Source organism: Salvelinus alpinus, chromosome 8 (genome assembly GCF_045679555.1).
Source record: "Salvelinus alpinus chromosome 8, SLU_Salpinus.1, whole genome shotgun sequence".
NCBI classification, from domain to species: Eukaryota; Metazoa; Chordata; class Actinopteri; order Salmoniformes; family Salmonidae; genus Salvelinus; species Salvelinus alpinus.
In genome coordinates, this window is record NC_092093.1 from 67,043,991 (window position 1) to 67,065,306 (window position 21,316).

Sequence of the window (21,316 nt, forward strand, 5' to 3'; positions counted from 1 at the left end):
GTAGGCTACATTTGAGCCTAGAACACATTTAAACTTTCGGGCTGGTAGAAGATTCGGTCAGTGCCATTAGTGATGATATGATACAGTGCACTGTCTGGCTCGTGTGTGTGGGGGTCTGGTAGGAGGTGTGTGTGTGGCAATGCACTGCCGTTTGGCTTGCAGCACTTTGACAGTGCTTTCTGTGACTTGTGATGCAGCATATGGGGTCATTCTATGAAAATGGTGGCTTTTTGAACAGCCAACTTTTTACAAATTGTAATTCTTTAAAGAAAAAACTTATAGTGAGATAATAGTTCATGATAATACTAAGAAATTGTTTGGATTAGTAATAATTTACTTTAAAACATGCATGTGTAAAGTTTTGTTGTCTGACATTTTTCCATTTATACTGTTGTTTTTTAGTAACATTAGAAATAATTGAGGGTGAGTCATCAAAATTGAATGATCATATCCTTAAAATGTTTACTACTGAATGTAGCAACAGTCAGGTAGATACAAAAAACATATTCTATTAAATTGGGCAACTCTGATGCCAGAAAAACATAAGATTATTTCAAACAAATTTGAATCAATTTATTATTCATATTTTTAATTACAAATAATTTCAGATTTAATAAGGTAGGTAGATTTTAATATGAACAATAAAATGAGGGTTATTGGTCAAAGATAAAGACCAAAATATAAAGCTTATTGACAAAAATGTGTCTTTCATAACATAACAGATTCGTTGTCTGTAAAATCAAATCAAAGTGTATTTGTCACGTGCGCCGAATACAGTGAAATGCTTACTTACAGGTTCTAACCAAAAGTGCCAAAAAAGTGTTAGGTGAACAATAGGTAAGTAAAGAAATAAAACAACAGTAAAAAGACAGGCTATATACAGTAGCGAGGCTATAAAAGTAGCGAGGCTACATACAGGCACCGGTTAATCAGGCTGATTGAGGTAGTATGTACATGTAGATATGCCTGGCGGTATTGCCTGGCGGTATTGAAGCGGACCAAAATGAATTGACAACCCAAATCATTGCGCAGTCTGGATAGAAATGCGTCATTGGCGGGATTCGGCCCCGTGGGCCTTGTGTTTGACACATGTGGTTTAGGGTGTAGTAGTCTGTCACTCTTGCTGACCTGACACACCCTTACATTTTTTTCAGTCTTCATTTTGGAGAACCTCTCACATTTTAACTAGTCCGTAAAGCCAAATCGTACTGAGCTGGTTATCAGTATGAGGCTTACACTACCTCAGAGTGGATCGATTATCGGTTGAACAGGCACCTTCGGAATTGTTGTAAGAAGTGCTCACGGAGTCTGTAGACAGGCCAAAAATCATCTAGTCTCTAGCCAGCGTTCAGGTTGAAGTCCCTCATGCGGGGCCAGTTCCAGGCATATGTGGCATATGAAATAACAATTATAATAACAATTCATTTTTATGTTTTGATGGGGGAACTCCGTCTGGGTTTCAGCTTACTATTGAGAGTAAGAATAGTACAATACAACCGGTGCAATTTCGAAATGTGGTTGGCCATCAGCAGTTTTTCTTTCGCTCTAACAGTCACTCAATTAGCCATGTCAGCTAACAATTTTTAGATTGGTAGTCTATCCAGCCATCTAAACTTGTAGTCATCATGGCCGAATACCAACACAGGGCCTGTGCCATGGGCCCTGATCTCCAGGGGGCCCCCATTTTAGATTTTGGCAGTCGTTCTCACTCAGATATCATATGGCGTTTTTTTCTCTATTTCTGCTTTTTGTGACTCCTCTCTTTTTGCCTGGAAAAATGGCTGTGTTTTTCTGTGACTAGGTGCAGACCTAACATAATCAGACGGTGTGCTTTCGTCGTAAAGCCTTTTTGAAATCGGACACTGTGGTGGGATTAACAACAAGTGTATCTTTTAAAATGGTGTAAAATACTTGAATGTTTGAGGCGTTTTAATTATGAGATTTCTGTTGTTTGAATTTGGCGCCCTGCACTTTCACTGGCTGTTGTCAAGAAGTTAAATGTGATATTATGTGCCTTATCGATTTCAAAGAGTTTAATATAAAAGTTCTCTTAGAAGAGGAGTTTTAAGGAAGAGGATAAATGGCCATACTGAAATGGTTCACCACTGTTCTATGCAATGCACTCAACAACCACTTCTATTGCACTTCTAAGCGCAGATTATTTAAATGGTGGGAAACATGAGAGGACAGGCAGGGTCATTTAAATGCTGGAATCCTCTTCATGGGTATGTGTCCCAAATGTGCCATTGGAGACTGAACCCTTAAAGAGAAGCCTGCTGTTTGTGTACTGTCTTCCTGCCTGTGTGATGGCCAGATGGAAGCCCTCTCTCTCTCTCTCTCTCTCTCTCTCTCTCTCTCTCTCTCTACCTCGCTTACCTCTCTCTCTACCTCGCTACCTCTCTCGCTACCTCTCTCTCTCTCTCTCTCTACCTCGCTTACCTCTCTCTCTCTACCTCGCTACCTCTCTCTCTCTCTACCTCTCTCTGTCTCGCTACCTCTCTACTTCTCTCTCACTCCCTGTCAACTTCTGTCTTTATTTTGCGGATCTCCAGCTTTTCTCCCTGGCAACCCGCTGTGCAATCAGACTGCCTGCTTTCTTCTCTCCCAAAGCCACATAATACATTGAAATCATATGCTTCCTATCTGCAGGCACCATGGCTGTGTGAGGTTGAATTGAAGATGAGTAATAACATGAGCGATTTAGCTTGAGGGAGCCGTTCCTTCTCATTTTTAGATTTATTTAAGATGTTTTCATAAATGAGAAATAGTGGGGATCACATAATAACAGCTTATTTTATTTACACAAGATTCTGCTATACTAAAGATTGACTAGATCCAGTATAATATATTATTTACTTAGACATCAAGATAAATCTGTATTTGTCTAAGTTACTGAACAGTTCTATATGTATAGCAAAGGCTTTTAGAAATGCTGGTATAGAGCAACTGCTTAATAGGGGACATATGTGATTGGTACATTCATTTTTGGACCTTTTAAATGAACGATATAGCCATTTATTTGTGAATAATGTAACTTATAAATGCCTCATGAGCTTAGTAAAATTCTTACCCCAACAGAACCCCAAATATAAGCTTGTTTGACTGCTGTGTGGTTTTTTGAATCCCAGATGGCCCTTTAAGTATTTTCAGAGAAGTCAATAGAAGTGTTGTGCATTTGCCCTCTCGGTCGCCATGATCTGTGGTGAGCCATTCTCACCAGAATGAGAGTTCAGAGATTGTTAAATGGTGAAGGTGCTGGTGTCCTCGTCCTCCGAGACAGAGTGTGAGTGTGTTTGCCTGGCGGGGGCATGTGTATTTAGCGAGATCTCCAACGCCCGCTCCTCATTGCCATGGCGACCACCGCACCACCTCCCCCCGAGGCGCTGTCCGAGGCGCTTGGCGACCCTGAGGACATGTCCTCTGAAAGAGGAGCCTATGAAGGCGTAGAGCATTGGGTTGAAGCAGCAGTGTGTGAGCGCCAGGCTCTCCGTCACCTGGAGAGCCCGGTCCAGACCCTTACTGAGGTCACAGTCGGTCACCAGGCCGTAGATGACATCTAGCGTCCGCCACAGCTTCACCAGGTTGTAGGGCAGCTGGGTGAGCAGGAACACCGCCACCACAGCCAGCAGCACCCGCAGGGCCCGCCGCCTCCTCTCCCTGCACACATTGGCTCCGACCCTAACCAGCGCCAGGCCCACCCGGCAGTAAGACACCCCCATGACCAGGAACGGCAGCAGGAAGCTCAGCAGCACCTCCAGCAGCTCCAGGGCAGCCTTGGTCGGCCGAGCCATGCTGAGGGGGTAGACGGCCGTGCAAGCTAGACGATGAGACGAGGGCTTCACCGTGGAGAACAGCATGTCAGGCAGGCCCAGGCAAACCGCCGTGGCCCACACCACGGCACACACTAATATCCACTGTCTCCTGGCCCGCGGGCCACTCGCGGCCCGGCCTCCAGCGTTGTGGACCAGTGCACGGTAGCGGTCCACGCTAACGCAGGTTAGCAGCAGCATGCCGCAGCTGAAGTTGGTGGCATAGAGGAAGGAGGTGAGCTTGCAGGCGACCACGCCGATCCGCCAGCCGTGCACGGCGTCGGCCGCCCAGAAGGGCAGCGTGAGGAGAAGGAGTAAATCGGCCACGGCAAGATTCAGGATACACACGTCTGTCAGCGTCCGCAGTCGCCGTGGCGACGTATACACCACCACGACCAGAGCGTTGCCTGCCACGCCCACCACCAGAGCCAAGGCGTAGACTATGGGCAGGAAGAGACGGCCGAAAGAACGCACCTCCGCTTTGTCGCACACCGAGTGGTAGTCGTCGTAGTAGTCACTGTCGTTGTAGCTGGAGTTGTCGTAGTCCTCGTCCTCCATCCTCTCTGTTTTCTGAGAAATAAGGGACTAAAAGAACATGACATGTTAGGAATGACGTCAAGTCAGTTTAGTCTGTGCTGTTGCATTGTATTAACTTAAAAGAGACCCGTTGACAAGATCACTATTTTTGTTATAGACAAGGCTTGCTGGTTAAAATGATTATCTTTCACATACTTTAGACAGAATGGATCAAATAATATGAAATGTGTATTTTATCTGAAAACATATATTAGGAGAGAAGTAGAGAATGGCCATCCATCTGAAAGTTGTAATGCACTTACAGCCAATAACAGCATAACGATCCAAGTTGTCAACATAAAGTCAATACATGTTAGGGTCACTTTTTGCAGCATTTACATTTACAGTCTTTCTGGGTAAGGCGCTAACAGCTTTGCACACCAGGTTTGTCAAATATTTTCACGTTATTCCTTTAAAAGTTCTTCCAGCTCTGTCAAGTTGGTCGTCGATCATTGCTAGACGGCCATTTTAAAGTCTTGCCATAGAATTTTAAGCCTTTAAGTCAAAGCTGTAACTTGGCCAGGAACATTCAATGTCGTCTTCGTAAGCAACTCCAGTGTATATTTGGCCTTGTGTTTTGGATTATTGTCCTGCTGAAAGGTATATTTGTTTCCGAGTGTCTGTTGGAAAGCAGACTGAACCAGGTTTTCCTGTAGGATTTTGCCTGTGCTTAGCTCTATTTCGTTTATTTTTTATCCCCCTCAAAAACTCAGAGTGCGCACGCGTTTGTGTGTGCGCGCACATTCCTGCGTGAGTGTAAACATTAAGCTCCCTCTTGTTAGAAATCTCTCTAGCTTGAGTTCTCTCACAAAACCTGTCAGTTGGATTCACTTGCACACTAGTACACCCAACACAACAACAGAATTCCTTACCCTGTAAAATTCCTTTGCCCTGGACAAGGTGACTATCCCAGAAAAGTCAGACTAATCTTTAAACCCTCTTTGTGGTTTCCCAGATTAAGCCTAGTCCTGGACTAAATAGCACTTTTAATGGAGGTTATCCAATGATCTTACTGTTTAGTCGAGAACAACAACAACTTTAGTTGTGATACAAACGTTGGGCTATGCGTTTACATTTTTAATACATTCTAAGGCTACGTGATGTGACTCTTATGACGGCTTGAAAAAAAGTTCCCTGAAAGGCATGAGCTCTGCCTTGTTTCTTGTGCAGGCTGCACACACTTCATCAGTCTCTCATTCACAATTTGAGAAGAACTTGATAATATTCTCACCAGGCCTCTAATTTCACGGCGGCATCCCCCTTTTGTGGCCGTAATGGCCCCTAAAATATCCATGCCTTTTGCGGCCGAAGTGCCCGTTGTGCCCTTGGGCTGAATATAATAATTATAATTCCCTTCTTCCGGCCGTGTTCCGAAGCACCGCTCACTCATATGGCTCTCTCAGATATCTCAATTCTTATCAGCCAATGCCTGTCACCTAATTGGGTCCTTTTCACATGCATCTTAGATCCAAAGTAGGCTACAGGTGAAACAGACCCATCGGGGACGCAAGAGTGTGCATCCTTCTTATCGAATTCTGAGGTGCATATTAATGATGTTAGAAGAACTGTCCACATTGACTTTTCTTCAGCCAACAAGACGAGTTGGCCTAACGAACAGCAAGACCACTAGCCTATGTCAATCTACTATCCTCCATAGTACAAAAGTTGACCTATTCCATTGTCCTTCTGTGTGAGAAATAAATATTCCAAACATACTCTGGGACAGTTGTGGGATATGATAGATCGCAAATGAATACAACCACCCGCAATGAGGCTGATGCAACAGATCTGAACGTTTAGTTTAACATGTTGATCAACTATTAGGCTGTTTCTTCGTATTATAAGCGTGAATGTTCCAAAATGCAATCAATTAGCGGGAAGACACTGTTCTCATAAGTGACCACAAATGCTATTATGCATGTTATGTTTTATTATAAAGGTGCTTTTTCTATGGTAAAAATGATCAGCCCCAAATGTGAAACTCACGCGCAGCCTACTGTATGTATGCCAGTTAGGTTCTACAGCGGTTGTGAAGCGGATTGATGTGCTTCATTTTAAGAAGGTATTTGGCCGCTTTAAGTTGTGATACAAACCTTATCAAAACATATAGGCCTATGGGCTAGGCTACATGAGGTGTGCGACTATGATTTGAAAAAGTCGACAACAAAAAAAGGCAGGCGCTGTTTCTTGTCTTTCTGCACACGCTGAACATCATTCACAAGTGATAGTATATCATTCACAAGTGATAGGCTAATATCACCCATCAGACTATTCTTAATTGAATATTGTCTTTACATATGCTAAATAATATACACTGTATGTGTGAAATTAGTTTTGATTTATAATGGACCATTATCATGCACCTGTCTCGGAACAGGGGAAGGGGAAAGAAATGCATGTCATCTATGCACTTAAATAGCAAATGGAGGACACTTTTCCCGTGGTTAATTTTCATGCCAGCCAGGCAGGCTGTACTCCTGCTGTAAAGCAAAGCAATATGCTTAATATTAGGGAAGCTGAGAAATAAATATAGTAGGTCTAGCCTATAGAAAGCTAATGGGATCCTCCTCTTTTTAATAGAGGCCATCAAAACTCTGTTTTCTGACGCAATTGCCTAGCCTATAGAAATGTTGTGCAAACATGAGCTCATGAGCTCTCATGAAGTGTTTGATTAGATTTTCGATTAGATTTGCATTGATGTCAGAGTGATTAGAGGGACAATAGAGGACTGAGTACCAGGAAGTTAGCAGGCTACTAGTAGGCTACTAATGACCATCAGCAGCATCAGAGCTTGGAGAAGCCTAGTTACCGTGACTAAACTGTCACGTGGAATTTGACTGTGGTCATGAATCGTGACCAACGGTGTGGCGGTAATAGGGTCACCGTAACAGCCCTAGTGGAGAGTTTTTCTACGAGCAGGTGTGTGTGTTTGACTGCACCGGGCAGTATTTAGCTAGATACAGAATAACATGTGTTTACTATTCATGTGCTCTCTAACAGATAATCAAAACAGGTGAGGCATCGTCTCCTTTGCTGCCTGAGTTTAATAACGTAGGTATTTTGGATGGCTTCCAGGTCTATTACATTATCCATCAACGTGTTGCTGCTAGCAGGAGAGAGAAATGAGACGTAGAGCTGCCAGTGTTTGTACAGAACGTCTGTTCTCGTGTCCAAATATCTCAAATATTCAGCTGTCGCAGCTGTTCTTTCCTACTGGATGAGATCTCTGTCTGAGATGTATGGCCAAAAAACACATTAATATTCCATCTCTGATTAACTACGAGATATTAAACCTCTAGGAGCATTTTGTGTCAAAAGGTATTTTAAAAATATAAATACATTATAAGAAAACCAGCTGAAAGTAATTTGTTGGCTTAGATGTTCTGTCTGACTGAATATGCCATCATTTCAGAGAGTTGTCAGGTTAGGTTCAATCATAAACACACTACAGAACTTTGAACTTTAATAGTCCTAACAATCACTGTTCAGACAATTGAACTTCGGAACTTATGAGTCAAAGTTAGGGTTGCAAAGGGAGGGTATATTACTGGAAAATTTCAAAGCGATAACTTTCAAGGAATATATAGAATTTTATCAGATGACACCTAGTGGCCTTTTTGGGTATTGTCATTATCTCTGGCCCTATGTGTGGCCCTATCACATGTAATATACAGTATATATAAAACATCAAATTAGACCATTTAAAATGTAAAATAGAATGACAACGCTGTAGAACATTATCCTAAATATAAACCATCAACTTAGTGAATACCATTGGTGTCACATATTTTCTGACACTTTTATTTATTTTTCTATGTCAATATGTCTTTGTTGTAAATGTTTTGGGGGGGAAAACTGGTGGCAGTTGTGAAAGAAATACAATAGTTGGAAGAGTTGCAAAGAGTTGCAGACGCCTTTTTTAATTAATTAGGCTATTTTCTCTTGAACCATTATGGTCTATCCACTGGAAACGTATGGACACACACTGAGTACACCAAACATTAGGAACACCTACATGACCTAATATGGAGTTGTTGTTGTTGTTGTTTTCCCTCAGAACAGCCTCAATTCGTCGGGGCATGGACCCTACAAGGTGTCAAAAGCGTTCCACAGGCGATGCCGGCCCATATTGACTCCAGTTGTGTCAAGTTGGCTGGGTGTCCTTTGGGTGGAGGGCCATTCTTGATACACACAGGAAACTGTTGAGTGTGAAAAACCCAGCAGTGTTGTAATTCTTGACACGCACCGGTGCGCCTGGCACCTACTACCATACCCCGTTTAAAGTCACTTTAAATCTTTTGTCTTGCCCATTCACTTTCTGAATGGCACACATACACAATCCATATCTCAAGGCTTAAAATCCCCCCCTTCAGCTACACTGATTTGAAGTGGATTTAACAAGTGACATCAATAAGGGATCACAGCTTTCACCTGGATTCACTTTGTCAGTCTTAATCCTTTGAACACTCAGTGTATATAAAAAAAGTATTCTATATATGAATAGTTTAAAAAAATATATATATTTGAATATAAATTACCAAAGTTAACATAAATTGCCATTACAGAAGATTCCGGTAACTTTGGTAAACGACCGGTAGCTTTGCAACCCTAGTCATAGTCTTTCTATATATGTAACTGCCCTCACTAGAATCATATACAGTAGGTAATTGTGAAATACTTTAATTTTTAAATAATACATTTTCAACTTAGTGTATAAAGTAAATAAACTTAAAGTAAATAAAGGAGGTGATTGAGTCTTACCCTCAGTGTCTTCCTGTTGGAGATGTAGAGATGTCGAGGCAGTGGTAATTCATCCAGAAGAGACATCCAGTGGTATGGTTCTGCGCTCCTCATAGTTTTTGTCAGCCCGTTTGTAAATCCAATGCTCCACCTCCCCTCCCTACAATGACCCGCAGTCTGTGTGTGTGTGTGTGTGAGTGAGAGAGCTAAAGGCTCACACACACACAGCTGGCGGGGCTCCCATGCTGAAGTATTTTTTTAGGTAATTGCAGATTAAATATATGCCATTTATTAATTGTTTGGTTATGTGTTTATAAATATTTTTTTATTGGCTATTATTTACAGGAGAGTTAAGCTTTGTGAATTACCTGTTGCTCTCCCCTCTCTTCACAGGATGGATATAAAATATGAGATGGAAAAAACAACAATAGTCATCATAAAATGGCCACATCCTAGTCTTATTAACTTTTGGTCATGTAGTGTATGTTAGTCTGTCAGACACATACATACACATCACAAAACAAAACCGCAGTCTTCACCTGGGCAAACAACAGGCTTACCTAGACACAAGGAGAACCTCAGGATTGGGCAGAGACCAGGTGTGTTCATAGTGACAATTTAGTGTGGGCATAAAAGTGTGAAACGTATTTTCTTAGTATCTTTCCAGCATAGGGATTTTTTTTTATTGTGTGTAGTACACCTCTCTGTGTGTGTGTGTGATACTCTCCACACAACACAGTTCACACTATAGAATCACATCATGCTTGCTTCGGGCCTACTTTTGTCCACAGGACTTAATTAATTAGATTTTTTTGGTCTGCAGTTGTGTGATCCTGTAATAATCTGGTGTCCATATGTCTGTGACTCCACGTTCTTCCCCGGGGGACAGGGTACGGTCACTAGAGCAGGACAGTAAACAGGAAGCCAAGCTTTTGGTCACCTCCTCACCTCGCCCCAGGGACTCTGCTGGATCTCTGCGTTCCAGAGTGTGCCCACAACCCACCCCACTCCAGCTTCACCCTACTCCGAACTCATTTCAAAGCATCTTTTCAAGATGGCGGCAAGCATGTTTTTTCTTCTTCTCTCTGATCAGTGTTTTTAGCTGACAAGGTTTTCGTGGATTTTTTGGCTCCATTTAGCTTTGTTTCGTCTGGCTATGAACACATTGGACAGTTTTTTAAGGAGACATACAAGACTTTGATATACCCGGGCACCCTACTTATCCGAGCAGACACCTGCCTACTGCTGTTTTCATCCTTCCACTTGACATTGTGCCTTTGGATGTTTTTGGACTACTGCCAAACTTATTCTCCACTTGGTTTTAGCCTACCTGGATAGATCGTTTTTTTAATCTCCCGCGGCCCGATGTAGCGCTTGCCTCCCTCCCGGCTTCCGCAGGCCTGTACTGGAAACTACCTCCCCTCCATGGTGCTTCTCTCCTGGCTATCATACTGGTAACACAGCCTCTATTGCGTTGCTGTTTTGATGGGCCCCAGCATTTAAACGCATTGAGTAAGTCTCTCCTTGCTGTTGTTATGCTGGCTAGTTTTGTGCCTTAGTTGTGTCTATTGTGGGTCCTAGTGCTGGCTGGGTTCTAGTCTATGGTAGGGTTCTGGCTTGCTGCCTGTAACTGTGGTGATCCGATAAACTGTGTGATTCAGTCTAACTATCACACTGTGTGGATTGATTGACTTTTAGCTGATTCCTCACCAACCTATTTTATTTGTGTGGATTTGAACTGACTTTTCGCCATATGGGGAAAATGACTTTTTCCAGATTGGGGGCTACCACCTTCAGAGACCACAGTGATTGTTTCATCAAACCTATTTTGCGGCCTCAGGCCCTACGGTGCTAACCTTGGAAAAGTCATTTCAACTTCTACTCCTTCCTCCATTACTAATAGGGATAAACGAAATGGCGCAGTTCTATGCAATCTTATAGCCATACCAACTATATCAACCATCAGACAAGACCTGCTACTGAACGTAGCTTGTTTGAGTTGGAGACTCCATGTGACTTAAAAAATCGTAAAAGACATACTTCCTAAACTGGATTATATTAAGATCTGGGCTATGCCGATGAATCCGGACATTCTGGTATCGACTGAAACTTGGATCTCTAGGGACATTTTGGACATTTTTAATATTAATATTGAGGGTTATATTGTGTTCAGAGCTGCCAGACAGGGTAGAAGTGGTGGAGTGGTCATTCTACTTTCCCTTTCTCTCTTTACTGGAATCCATTTCCCATGCCCAAAGATTTTAGCTTCTATGTTTAAGTCTTTGTCTGGGGAAAAATGTAACCATAAATGTTAAAGGGGTCTACCGTGTTCCCTCGGCTAACCATTGTGCAATCGGGAAGTTAACTAGTTTGTTGTCTTCTTTTATTGAATCAGAAGTTATTATCCTGGGTGACCTCAATTATGATTGGGAAATGCAGGCTTCAGACAATTTAAAAGACATATGTAATGATCTTCACCTAACCCAGCTGGTGACTAAGCCTACACACTAAAGTCAACTCTGATTGATCTTATTTTAACGAACACACCAGAGAAATATGTTTCTACTGGTGTCTTCACCCAAGATATTAGTGACCATTGCCCAGTTGTTTGTGCTAGAGATGTGAGAATACAAAAATCTAAGCCTCGTGTCATCACAAATAGGAACTTTTAAAAACTTCAGTGAACAGGCCTTTTTTTACATGATCTTTATTTTAGTGACCTGGATTGTATTTCAGCTATCCCTTAACCTGATTGAGCTTTGAGCCTTTTTGCAGATGTCTTCAATACTATTGTGGGTAATCATGCTTAATATATTTTGATTTGTTTAACACTTTTTTTGGTTACTACATGATTCCATATGTGTTATTTCATAGTTTTGATGTCTTCACTGTTATTCTACAATGTAGAAAATAGTAAAAATAAACCCTTGAATGAGCAGGTTTTGACTGGTACTGTATATATATATCAGTGGAGGCTGCTGAGGGGAGAACGGCTCATAATAATGGCTGGAATGGAGTAAATAAATTGGTATCAAAAACATGGTTTTCATTATTATAAGCCATTCTCCCCTCAGCATTCTCCACTGATATATATGTGTATATGTGTTGTATAATGTGTATATTTATGTTGTATTATGCAGGGCGCATTTCAAAAAGAGTCTTAGGTCTCAATAGATCTTTCCTGTTAAAATAAAGGTAAAAAAAAAGAAGATATTTGTAGTAAGAGGAAGGATAGATATCTCCCTCTAGTGGCTGTTCCCCATCTCATCAGTGTTTCCATTGACTTTACTGTGATAATATTACAGTGAAGCCGTATGATGAGGATCACGTACTCTGCCATAGTAAAAATCTCTTCACAATCAATAACACGCTCACACCAGCTAAACCATAAAGAGTTCAGTGGTGATGGAGAAGCTTGTGTAGTTTAGAAACAAGTTAAAGCATCAGAAGGGAAACAGAAACGTGTCAAATAGAACTGTACTGTGTAGATCAAATGGATGCGGTTCCAGCTGGGAATACTTAGAGGCTTGCATCCCAAATGGCACCCTTTTCCCTATATAGCGCACTACTTGGACCCTGGTTAAAAGTAGTGCACTAAATAGTGGAGGCAGGTAGCCTAGTGGTTAGAGCGTTGGGCCGGTAACCGAAAGGTTGCTAGATCGAATCCCCAAGCTGACACTGTAAAAATCTGTCATTCTGCCTCTGAACAAGGCAGTTAACCCACTGTTCCTAGGCCGTCATTGTAAATAAGAGTGTGTTCTTAACTGACTTGCCTAGTTAAATAAAATAAAATATTTTTCAAATGTGGTTGCATTTTGGACGCAGCCAGACTCTACCTGTCTGTTTGTAGCTCCATCCACGCTCGACAGAAGGAACACTGAGTCTATCGTCCACTATACTGAAAATAATCATGGATTGTATATTCTGGGAGTGTGAAAATATTTGCTTACTGGTTTATATGTCCAAACGTCCCAAGCTGAGAATAAATCATCTATTTTGGTTTAGGGCCACTCCTATAGGGTAGAGGAGTTTATTGTTTTAATGTTGTTTTAACGTTGATTTAACATGTCTGACTGTTCCTCCAGGTGCTGGTAACCCAAAGTGCAAGGTGGCTATCGTGATGTGCAAGAGCACGTCGAATAACACTCAAAACAGGTACGTTGCACTACACAGTCATGTCACAAACAGTGTCCGGAGTCCATTGAAGTGTCGGGTACACAGCCCTTAGTATAGGGATCATTCCAGATATCGTGGGGTGCACTTATGTCAACAGATGTGTTGTTTGCATTCAGTAACAATGCTGATGAAATGTATTTGGTTAAGTTTTGTATTGCTTTTATTCCATACTGTGTTTCTGTCTGTTGGGCACTCTTCTCAGACAGCCTCCTGGTGGGATATTAGTGCAAAGAAGAAGCTGATAGGATAGAAAAAATAATTTGTTTAGTTTTGTATTCTGGATCCAAACCCCTGGCTCCTGTGTAGTCGGAAGGAAATCAATCGTCCGATTGGGGTAAAATTTGATGCTTTTAAGTCCTGTTGTGAGAAGGCTTTATACAGAAGTGTGTGTGTGTGTGTGTGTGTGTGTGTGTGTGTGTGTGTGTGTGTGTGTGTGTGTGTGTGTGTGTGTGTGTGTGTGTGTGTGTGTGTGTGTGTGTGTGTGTGTGTGTGTGTGTGTGTGTGTGTGTGTGTGTGTGTGTGTGTGTGTGCATGTGTGTTTAGTTCCAACTAACACCTCCGAATGATTTATCTGCCTTGGCAGCCATCTCTAAACCACCCACTATGTGCTATTCAAACAGCCATTTATGACTTTCCAAATTCAATACACACTGCTCTCCTCCTGCCAACCAGCCTCTACTGGAATCCGCTCTCCATTTATGTCCAGTCCCAGATTTAGTCTTGAATGAAAAAGGTGTTTCTGGCACCTGTGGAACAATAACATATAGTTGAGCTTGGCCAAGGACACGGTTCTGTGGCTCAGAGACCTCGGTGTGACCTTGAGGTCCATATTATTTCAGCAGAGCCGTTGACGTAAGGTTCTCTTTCAGTCGTTGAGGATGATGACATTCACAATGCTGTGGAGAATGCTTCCTGTGTTTCTATTGCAGTGGTGCACAGATGACCCCATAGCTAGGATGTGGCACAGATTGGGACATGAAAGCGAGAAAAGGAGAGAGAGAGAAGGACAGCAAGCTAGAGGGAGGTAAATTCTAACCTACCCCCAGTTCCCATTTATTCCGGTCTCTCCTCAAGTCTGCGGTCATGTGCCAAATGGCACCCTATTCCCTATATAGTGCACTACTTTTGACCGGAGCCCTATGGACCCTGGTCAAAAGTAGTGCACTAGCCTATTTAGGGAATAGGGTGCCATTTGAGACACGGACTGTGTTGTCCCCTACCAGGATTCAGACCTCTAATTAGCGTCAGTAATCAGAACTGTGTGTTCTCTTCCACGTCATCTGTTTCTCCTTAAACGCCTTCTCCTTATCTCTCTCTCTGGAAAAGTAGAGACAGGTTCCTCTCTGTCTTTCTCTCTCTCTGTCTTTCTCGCTGTCTGTTCACCTCACCAGCTCTCCCTTGCTTTCTCTTTTTCTCCCTGTCTCTCTCTCTCTCTTTCTTTCACTCGCCACCCAGTTACTGGAAAAGGCTCATCCCCTCTACCTCAGTGAGGTGTGTTGGCCAATAAACGGTGCACCGTAAAAATCCAGCGCCACCGCCTAGTAACCTAGGTGATGCACTCCTCTTCCACTACATAAAACAAGACATTTATCATAGATGTTCTTGATAGATCGTCTGTCATTTTCACTTCAGTGCTTACGTTAAGCCAGACGGGCGAAGTTTATAACGTTACAGTCAGTTAACTGTGAGTATCAACCCCATCCTTGTTTTAAGCTTTGTTACTAGACGGGAAGTCTCTCAGATCTCAGTTGCTACAGCAGCACGGCAGACTCATCCACGCCTAGCTCCTGTTGGCAACCACAGGGCTGATGAGAAAGAGAGAGCCAGAAAGGGAAGGAAACATGCTTTTCCCATCATGCTCAGTTAGTCCTGGGACAGAGTGTAGACTGTAATCACACCCAGCTCAGCAGGTTTGTTTGGCTGACTCACTTCCTCCACTACCCCTCTGTAGTGCCCACCTGGGTGATGCCATGGTTACCATTTTGTGCCCGAAAGCTCATCGTGAATCAGCTCTAACTCCACCTAATTTATAATTTAGGAGTTTCACCTCTCTCTTCTTCGTGGAAGTTTCTGGCTTATTAAGATTCAGAGCTTGCCTTCTCCCTACACTTCTGCTGCTGCCCCCTCTCCTCTCTTCTCCTCTGACAGCAGCGTCTGCCTCCCAGTCAGCAACGACCTTGGCATCAGAGAAAAGAGAATAGGAATGAAATAGAAAACGTATGATCCGGCTAACTATGCTATCTCTCTCTCTCTCTCTTTCCTCCAACTGTAGCTGACTGGGAAAGTTGTCCGTTTTAGAGGCTAGGTCATGGTCTTTATGTCTCTGTGTTACTGACATTGGTACTGTACTGTAAGGGTTATTTATCTGTAGTATGAATATGGTCAGCTCAGATCTATGCAGCTCCGGTTGTGAGGTCGTTTTGTGTTCCAGACACGGTCAGCACAGTATGATCCTGGTCCCACTGGACACCCCTGGTGTGAACGTGATCAGACCGTTGACCGTATTTGGACAGGACGGTAGGATATTTTCCCCTCATAGACTATATATACAAAAGTATGTGGACACCCCTTCAACTTAGTGGATTTTGCTATTTCAGTCACACCTGTTGCTGACAGGTGTATAAAATCGAGCACAGAGACATGCAATCTCCATAGACAAACATTAGCAGTAGAATGGCATTACTGAATAGCTCCATGACTTCCAACATGGCACCGTCATAGGATGCCACCTTTCCAATAAGTCAGCTTGTCCAATTTCTGCCCTGCTAGAGCTGACCCGGTCAACTGTAAGTGCTGTTATTGTGAAGTGGAAACATCTAGGAGCAACAACGGCTCAGCCGCGAAGTGGTAGGCCACACAAGCTCACAGATCGGGACCGCCGAGTGCTGAAGCGCATAGCGCGTAAAAATCGTCTGTCCTCTGTTGCAATACTCACTACCGAGTTCCAAAACTGCCTCTGGAAGCAATGTGAGCACAGGAACGGTTCGTTGGGAGCTTAATGTAATGGGTTTCCATGGCCGAGCAGCTGCACACAAGCGTAAGATCCTCATGCCCAATGCCAAGCGTCGGCTGGAGGGGTGTAAAGCTCGCCTCCATTGGAAACGAGTTCTCTGGAGTGATGAATCACGCTTCACCATCTATCATTCCGACGGACAAATCTGGGTTTGGCGGATGCCAGGAGAACGCTACCTGCCCAAATGCATAGTGCCAATTGTAAAGTTTGGTGGAGGAGGAATAATGGTCTGGGGCTGGTTTTCGTGGTTCGGGCTAGGCCCCTTGGTTCCAGTGAAGGGAAATCTTAACACTACAGCATACAATGACATTCTAGACGATTCTGTGCTTCCTTCTTTGTGGCAACAGTTTGGGGAAGGCCCTTTCCTGTTTCAGCATGACAATAACCCCATGCACAAAACGAGGTCTATACAGAAATGGTTTGTCGAGATCTGTTTGGAAGAACTTGACTGACCTGCACAGAGCCCTGTTCCTCAACCCCATCGAACACCTTTGGGATGAATTGGAACACCGACTGCGAGCCAGGCCTTATCGCCCAACATCAGTGCCCAACTTCACTAATGCTCTTGTGGTCCCCGTAGCAATGATCTAGTGGAAAACCTTCCCAGAAGAGCGGAGGCTGTTATAGCAGCAAAGGGGGGACCAACTCCATATTAATGCCCATGATTTTGGAATGAGATGTTTGATGAGCCGGTGTCCACATACTTTTGGTCATTTATTGTATCTGAATAGGCAGATTACTCATTCCCCATACTGTTGGGTGCGTCCCAAATTGAACCCTATTGCCTATGTGCACTGTATGGGGGAAAGGGTGTCATTCGGGACGCAGCCTTGATTTGATTGGATCGGGCTTTCTATGCACATAAAACATGCTGTTATGTACAGTAACCTCAGTCGTTCATCTCTCTCTGTGATTTCCTATGATCTGTTGTATCAGATGCCATTCACGGCGGACACTTTGAGATCCACTTTGACAACGTGCGTGTGCCTGCTTCCAACATTCTTTTGGGTAAGATACGCAATCCTAACGTTGTTGACACAGGGTATACATGCTCTATCACTGGGTTCCCCAACTGGTGGTTTTATTTTGCCCCCCCCCCCCCCCAAGGAAATCAGTCCCAAGTGATTGTAATCTGTTCCCAAGTACAGTATTTGCACACATAATATGATGTGATCGTATGCAAATGCAAGCAAGGTTTGACATTGTAATTGTTTTGTCAAATATTACATCTGTTTGGGATTCTTGCTGTCAATTTGCAGTCTACAGATTGACCATCCGCTCAAGAAGAAATCTGCCCGCAGCTGAATCTAGTATGATCCACTGTGTACACACTGTGCATGACCCTTAAAGGGGAAGTTCAGTATTTTACAACTTAATGTCACCCTGAAAACAGTCTGTAGGCCAGGAGAAACTGTAATGCATGGTTTTGTTTTCTGCCAAACCATGCCACTACAACTTCACTTTAGCAATCGTCGGCTAAAGCTTGCTTATCTATAGAACTAACGGGGAGATGCGGTACCTGTAAAAGACAGTTGACAGTAATGGTCTGTAATACTGTCTGTGTGTCTGTCCCCGTGCAGGTGAGGGCCGAGGCTTTGAGATAGCCCAGGGTCGTCTCGGTCCTGGCAGACTGCACCACTGTATGAGGGCCGTAGGATCTGCTGAATGGGCACTGGAGCTGCTGTGCCAACGTGCTGCGCATAGACAAACCTTTGGCAAGAAACTCTACCAGCATGTGAGTGTGTTGGGTGGGGGGGGGTTGGTGTGTGTATGTTATCCCACAGTCATTTGACAGACGTTAACATACCATTTATGTGACGTAGTCTGTCCACGAGACTGGTGAGTGTGTGTACATCATCATAACTGTACAGGGCATCGTGGAGCGACATTCCTAATGGTTATGGGCTTTCGTCGCTGTACACAGTCAGAGTGATAGTACCCAGTTCAACTCTGGCTCCGCATCGGTCTAGCCATGATCTTTTGTTCAACAAAAGTGCTGCTCCCTGACTTCTCTGTGCCAGCAGCTTATTCTGATATATCAGATTGATCTCGCCTGTCCCCGGAATATTCTCTTCTTAATAAATCAGTGTCTCTATGGGCCCTGCTCAAAAGTAGTGCACTACATAGGAAATAAGGTGCCATTTGGGACTCCCTGGTCATAGTGGGGCATCAGAACAGGCATCAGGTCATACTCAGCACTATTTCCTGTCTTAATGTGCTCCCATGGCAGAGTCTGGGCCAATAGTAGTGACTCAGCAAGCATCCATCATTTTAGTGACAGCCGATGGGATTAATCTCCTCAGAGATGCCACCGCTGAGTCCCAAATGGCACTCTATTTCCTACATAGGGACTAGCATTAGCGCTCTGGTCAAAAGTAGTGCACTACGTAGGGAATAGGGTGCCATTGAGGACGCCGCCGCTGTCAGATTTGTCTGCGTCGGAGCTGAGAAACGTAATGGTGCTCAGGGCTCTGCCGTGTCAAGTTTATCTTAAACATTTTGAAATCTAGCTAGCGCTAAGCTGACAAAGGGGTAGTGATGGGAATTTCTTAGTGCTCGATACCCTGGCACAGGGAGTTTGTCTGACAGTGGCAAATGAAAACTTTACAGTGTGAGGATTAGAAATATTGAGTGTATAAAATGAGGATTTATGCCGTGCTAAGGCTTTTAGTGCTGTTGTTGCCAAGTGAAATATGCTAATGTTGTTGCATTTGGAATCACTGGATGTGTGCGCTGCTTAGCCAGTGCAGATGCCCACAGCACAGCGACTGTACAACTGTAGAGAAACCCTAATAACTCACTATTGGGAAATGTATTTTATCTTATCAAGTTTTTATTCAATTGAGGGAATCACATTGCTCGATAAACCGCTTAATTGCTGAGACCTAGAGGTCCAATGGAGTTACTGTCAAAACGTTTCATGAGCTGTACGTTGTGATTGAGTGAGTCTGTCTGTCTGTCTGTCTGTGTCTCTGTGTCTGTCTGTCTGTATCTGGTCTATTTGCTCTCTCTCTGTCTCTTTCTGTCTGTCTGTATCTGGTCTATTTGCTCTCTCTCTCGCTGTATCTTTCTGTCTGTCTGTATCTGGTCTATTTGCTCCCTCTCTCTCTGTCTCTCTATTCGCTGTGTGTCTGTCTGTCTGCTTAAATGTCTGAATATCTGTCTGCCTCTGTGAATGTCTGACTTACTGGCTGTGCTGTATGTCTGTGTCCAGGAGGTTGTGGCCCACTGGATAGCAGAGTGTCGCCTGGCAATAGACCAGGCTCGCCTACTGACCCTGCATGCTGCTCACGCTCTGGACACACTGGGCAGCAGGAGCGCCCGGAAACAGGTGACACACACACACCTCATTAGCAGAACAAACCGCGTAATTGTCTCCCTAACTGTTATGTGACAGTTCTGAATGTAATATGGCGTAAAGACTGTGCCTGCTTGAAACAGACCGCCTGGTTATGTAAATGTGTGTCTGAAAACGTCAGAATGTCAATGGGCTGTAAATATGAATTACAGCTGTCTGCTTCCTGCTTATAAAGGTCAGCCTGATATGGCTCTCATGTCACATCTGTATTATTAGTCACTGTGCATACACAGAGGCTTTCAGATCTGTCATACAAACACACACACACACACTAGGTTGTATTCCGAGCTGGCCTGTCCCTATCCGAACTCGAAAACCAACCAAGGGACACACAGAGGTGAAGAGTCACCCGCAGTATCTCACATAATAGGACTCTACAATATGATTGACATGATATCAGCCTGACGCGAGAGCTGAACTGAGGTACACTGACAGGAGAGGTGAGGATAAGGTGAATGGAGAATAGTGGAGATGGAGGGATGAGAGACCCGAGGGTAGATTAGTACATATTTGCATCCCAAATGGCCCCCTACTGTATTCCCTACATAGTGCACTACTTTTGACCAGAGCCTTGTGGGCCCCGATGAAAAGAAGTGCACCATATAGGGAATAGGGTTCCATTTGGGATGCACTCCATGAGGTGAGTGAAGGAGCGAGGGTAGGGAAGGGCCGAGCCAGCGCCCCCACGTTTAATCTGATAAGGGGGACGCGGGAGACGACAGCGAGAAAGACATGGCAAACTCATTGTGACAGCGTGACCCGTGTCTGAGGTCAGAACAGAGATGGACTAAGGAGTGACTACAGGAATACAGAGCTGTCACTCACATCTCCTATCATATCACATCCCCTCACAGACACGATACTGTAGGGTTGGACAAATAGTAGCTCTGATCCAGGGCGTTACGCACGGATTGCTGACACAGACGAGGCTCAGCATCAGCAACCCGCACGTAACAGCCTGGATCTAAGCAAATAATGTAATACTTATTCTACTCATGTAATCAAGGGAATGGAATGCTACGAAATACATTGGCCTTTTCTGTTGATAATGTTTCAGTACCATGTACAGTGAGTCATCAGTAGTTGAAATAGCTTGGAATAGCTGTGCAAATGGAACAGGAGAACCTGAGGCCTATTCAATTAGTGGCTATACAGCACTATGTTAACAACCTTTCGCCATTATCCTAGAGTTCCTGTGTGTGTGTGTGTGTGTGTGTGTGTGTGTGTGTGTGTGTGTGTGTGTGTGTGTGTCAATCCCGCCACACCCCTGCCTGTGTTCCATCAGTTTCACGGCGTGGAGATTTTCCCTAAATGCCGAATCCTGCAGGGCTGTGAGTAGCACTCAGTTTACGCTCGGCTCCACACCGCCTGTTGTCCTGCTTGTAGCTGTCACAGCAGCACACACACACACACACACACACACACACACACACCCCACCACCATCAGTGTAAGGAGTTATGACAAGGAGGAGTGGTGTCCTGGAATACCTTGTTTCTTGAATAACACGCTGTGATTCTCCCTAACGCTCCCATTAATCCAGAGATTCTCATCTAAAGGCCAGGTGCTGTTTCTGAGAAATATGAGATATCTCTTCCAGGCACAAAGATGTCCCAGGGGTGGATGATCAAAGCCCTCGGCAACAC

At 43.8% G+C, this 21,316-nt stretch overlaps 2 protein-coding genes across 3 annotated transcripts in view; one reads left to right on the forward strand and one right to left on the reverse strand.

The window, feature by feature from the left end:
- Positions 1-21,316, forward strand: part of acad11 (acyl-CoA dehydrogenase family, member 11) — a 57,694-nt gene that overhangs the window by 24,203 nt on the left and 12,175 nt on the right. The window contains exons 15-19 of the mRNA XM_071414774.1: positions 13,211-13,280; positions 15,733-15,818; positions 17,251-17,322; positions 17,895-18,049; positions 19,529-19,645. Coding sequence (XP_071270875.1) covers positions 13,211-13,280; positions 15,733-15,818; positions 17,251-17,322; positions 17,895-18,049; positions 19,529-19,645 — 500 coding nt within the window. The remainder of the gene's footprint in view (positions 1-13,210; positions 13,281-15,732; positions 15,819-17,250; positions 17,323-17,894; positions 18,050-19,528; positions 19,646-21,316) is intronic.
- Positions 3,112-9,369, reverse strand: LOC139583559 (atypical chemokine receptor 4-like). Of its 2 annotated transcripts, none has more exons than XM_071414775.1 (2): positions 9,147-9,369; positions 3,112-4,394 (listed from the first exon to the last, which is right to left on the reverse strand). In XM_071414775.1, exons 1-2 carry the CDS (start codon positions 9,237-9,239, stop codon positions 3,240-3,242), a joined length of 1,248 nt encoding a protein of 415 aa, XP_071270876.1. In that variant the 5' UTR covers positions 9,240-9,369; the 3' UTR covers positions 3,112-3,239. The 2 variants fall into 2 exon arrangements, 1 of the variants encoding a protein (XP_071270876.1); XR_011676572.1 differs by lacking the exon at positions 3,112-4,394 and adding an exon at positions 8,462-8,584 and having other exon boundaries at positions 9,147-9,282.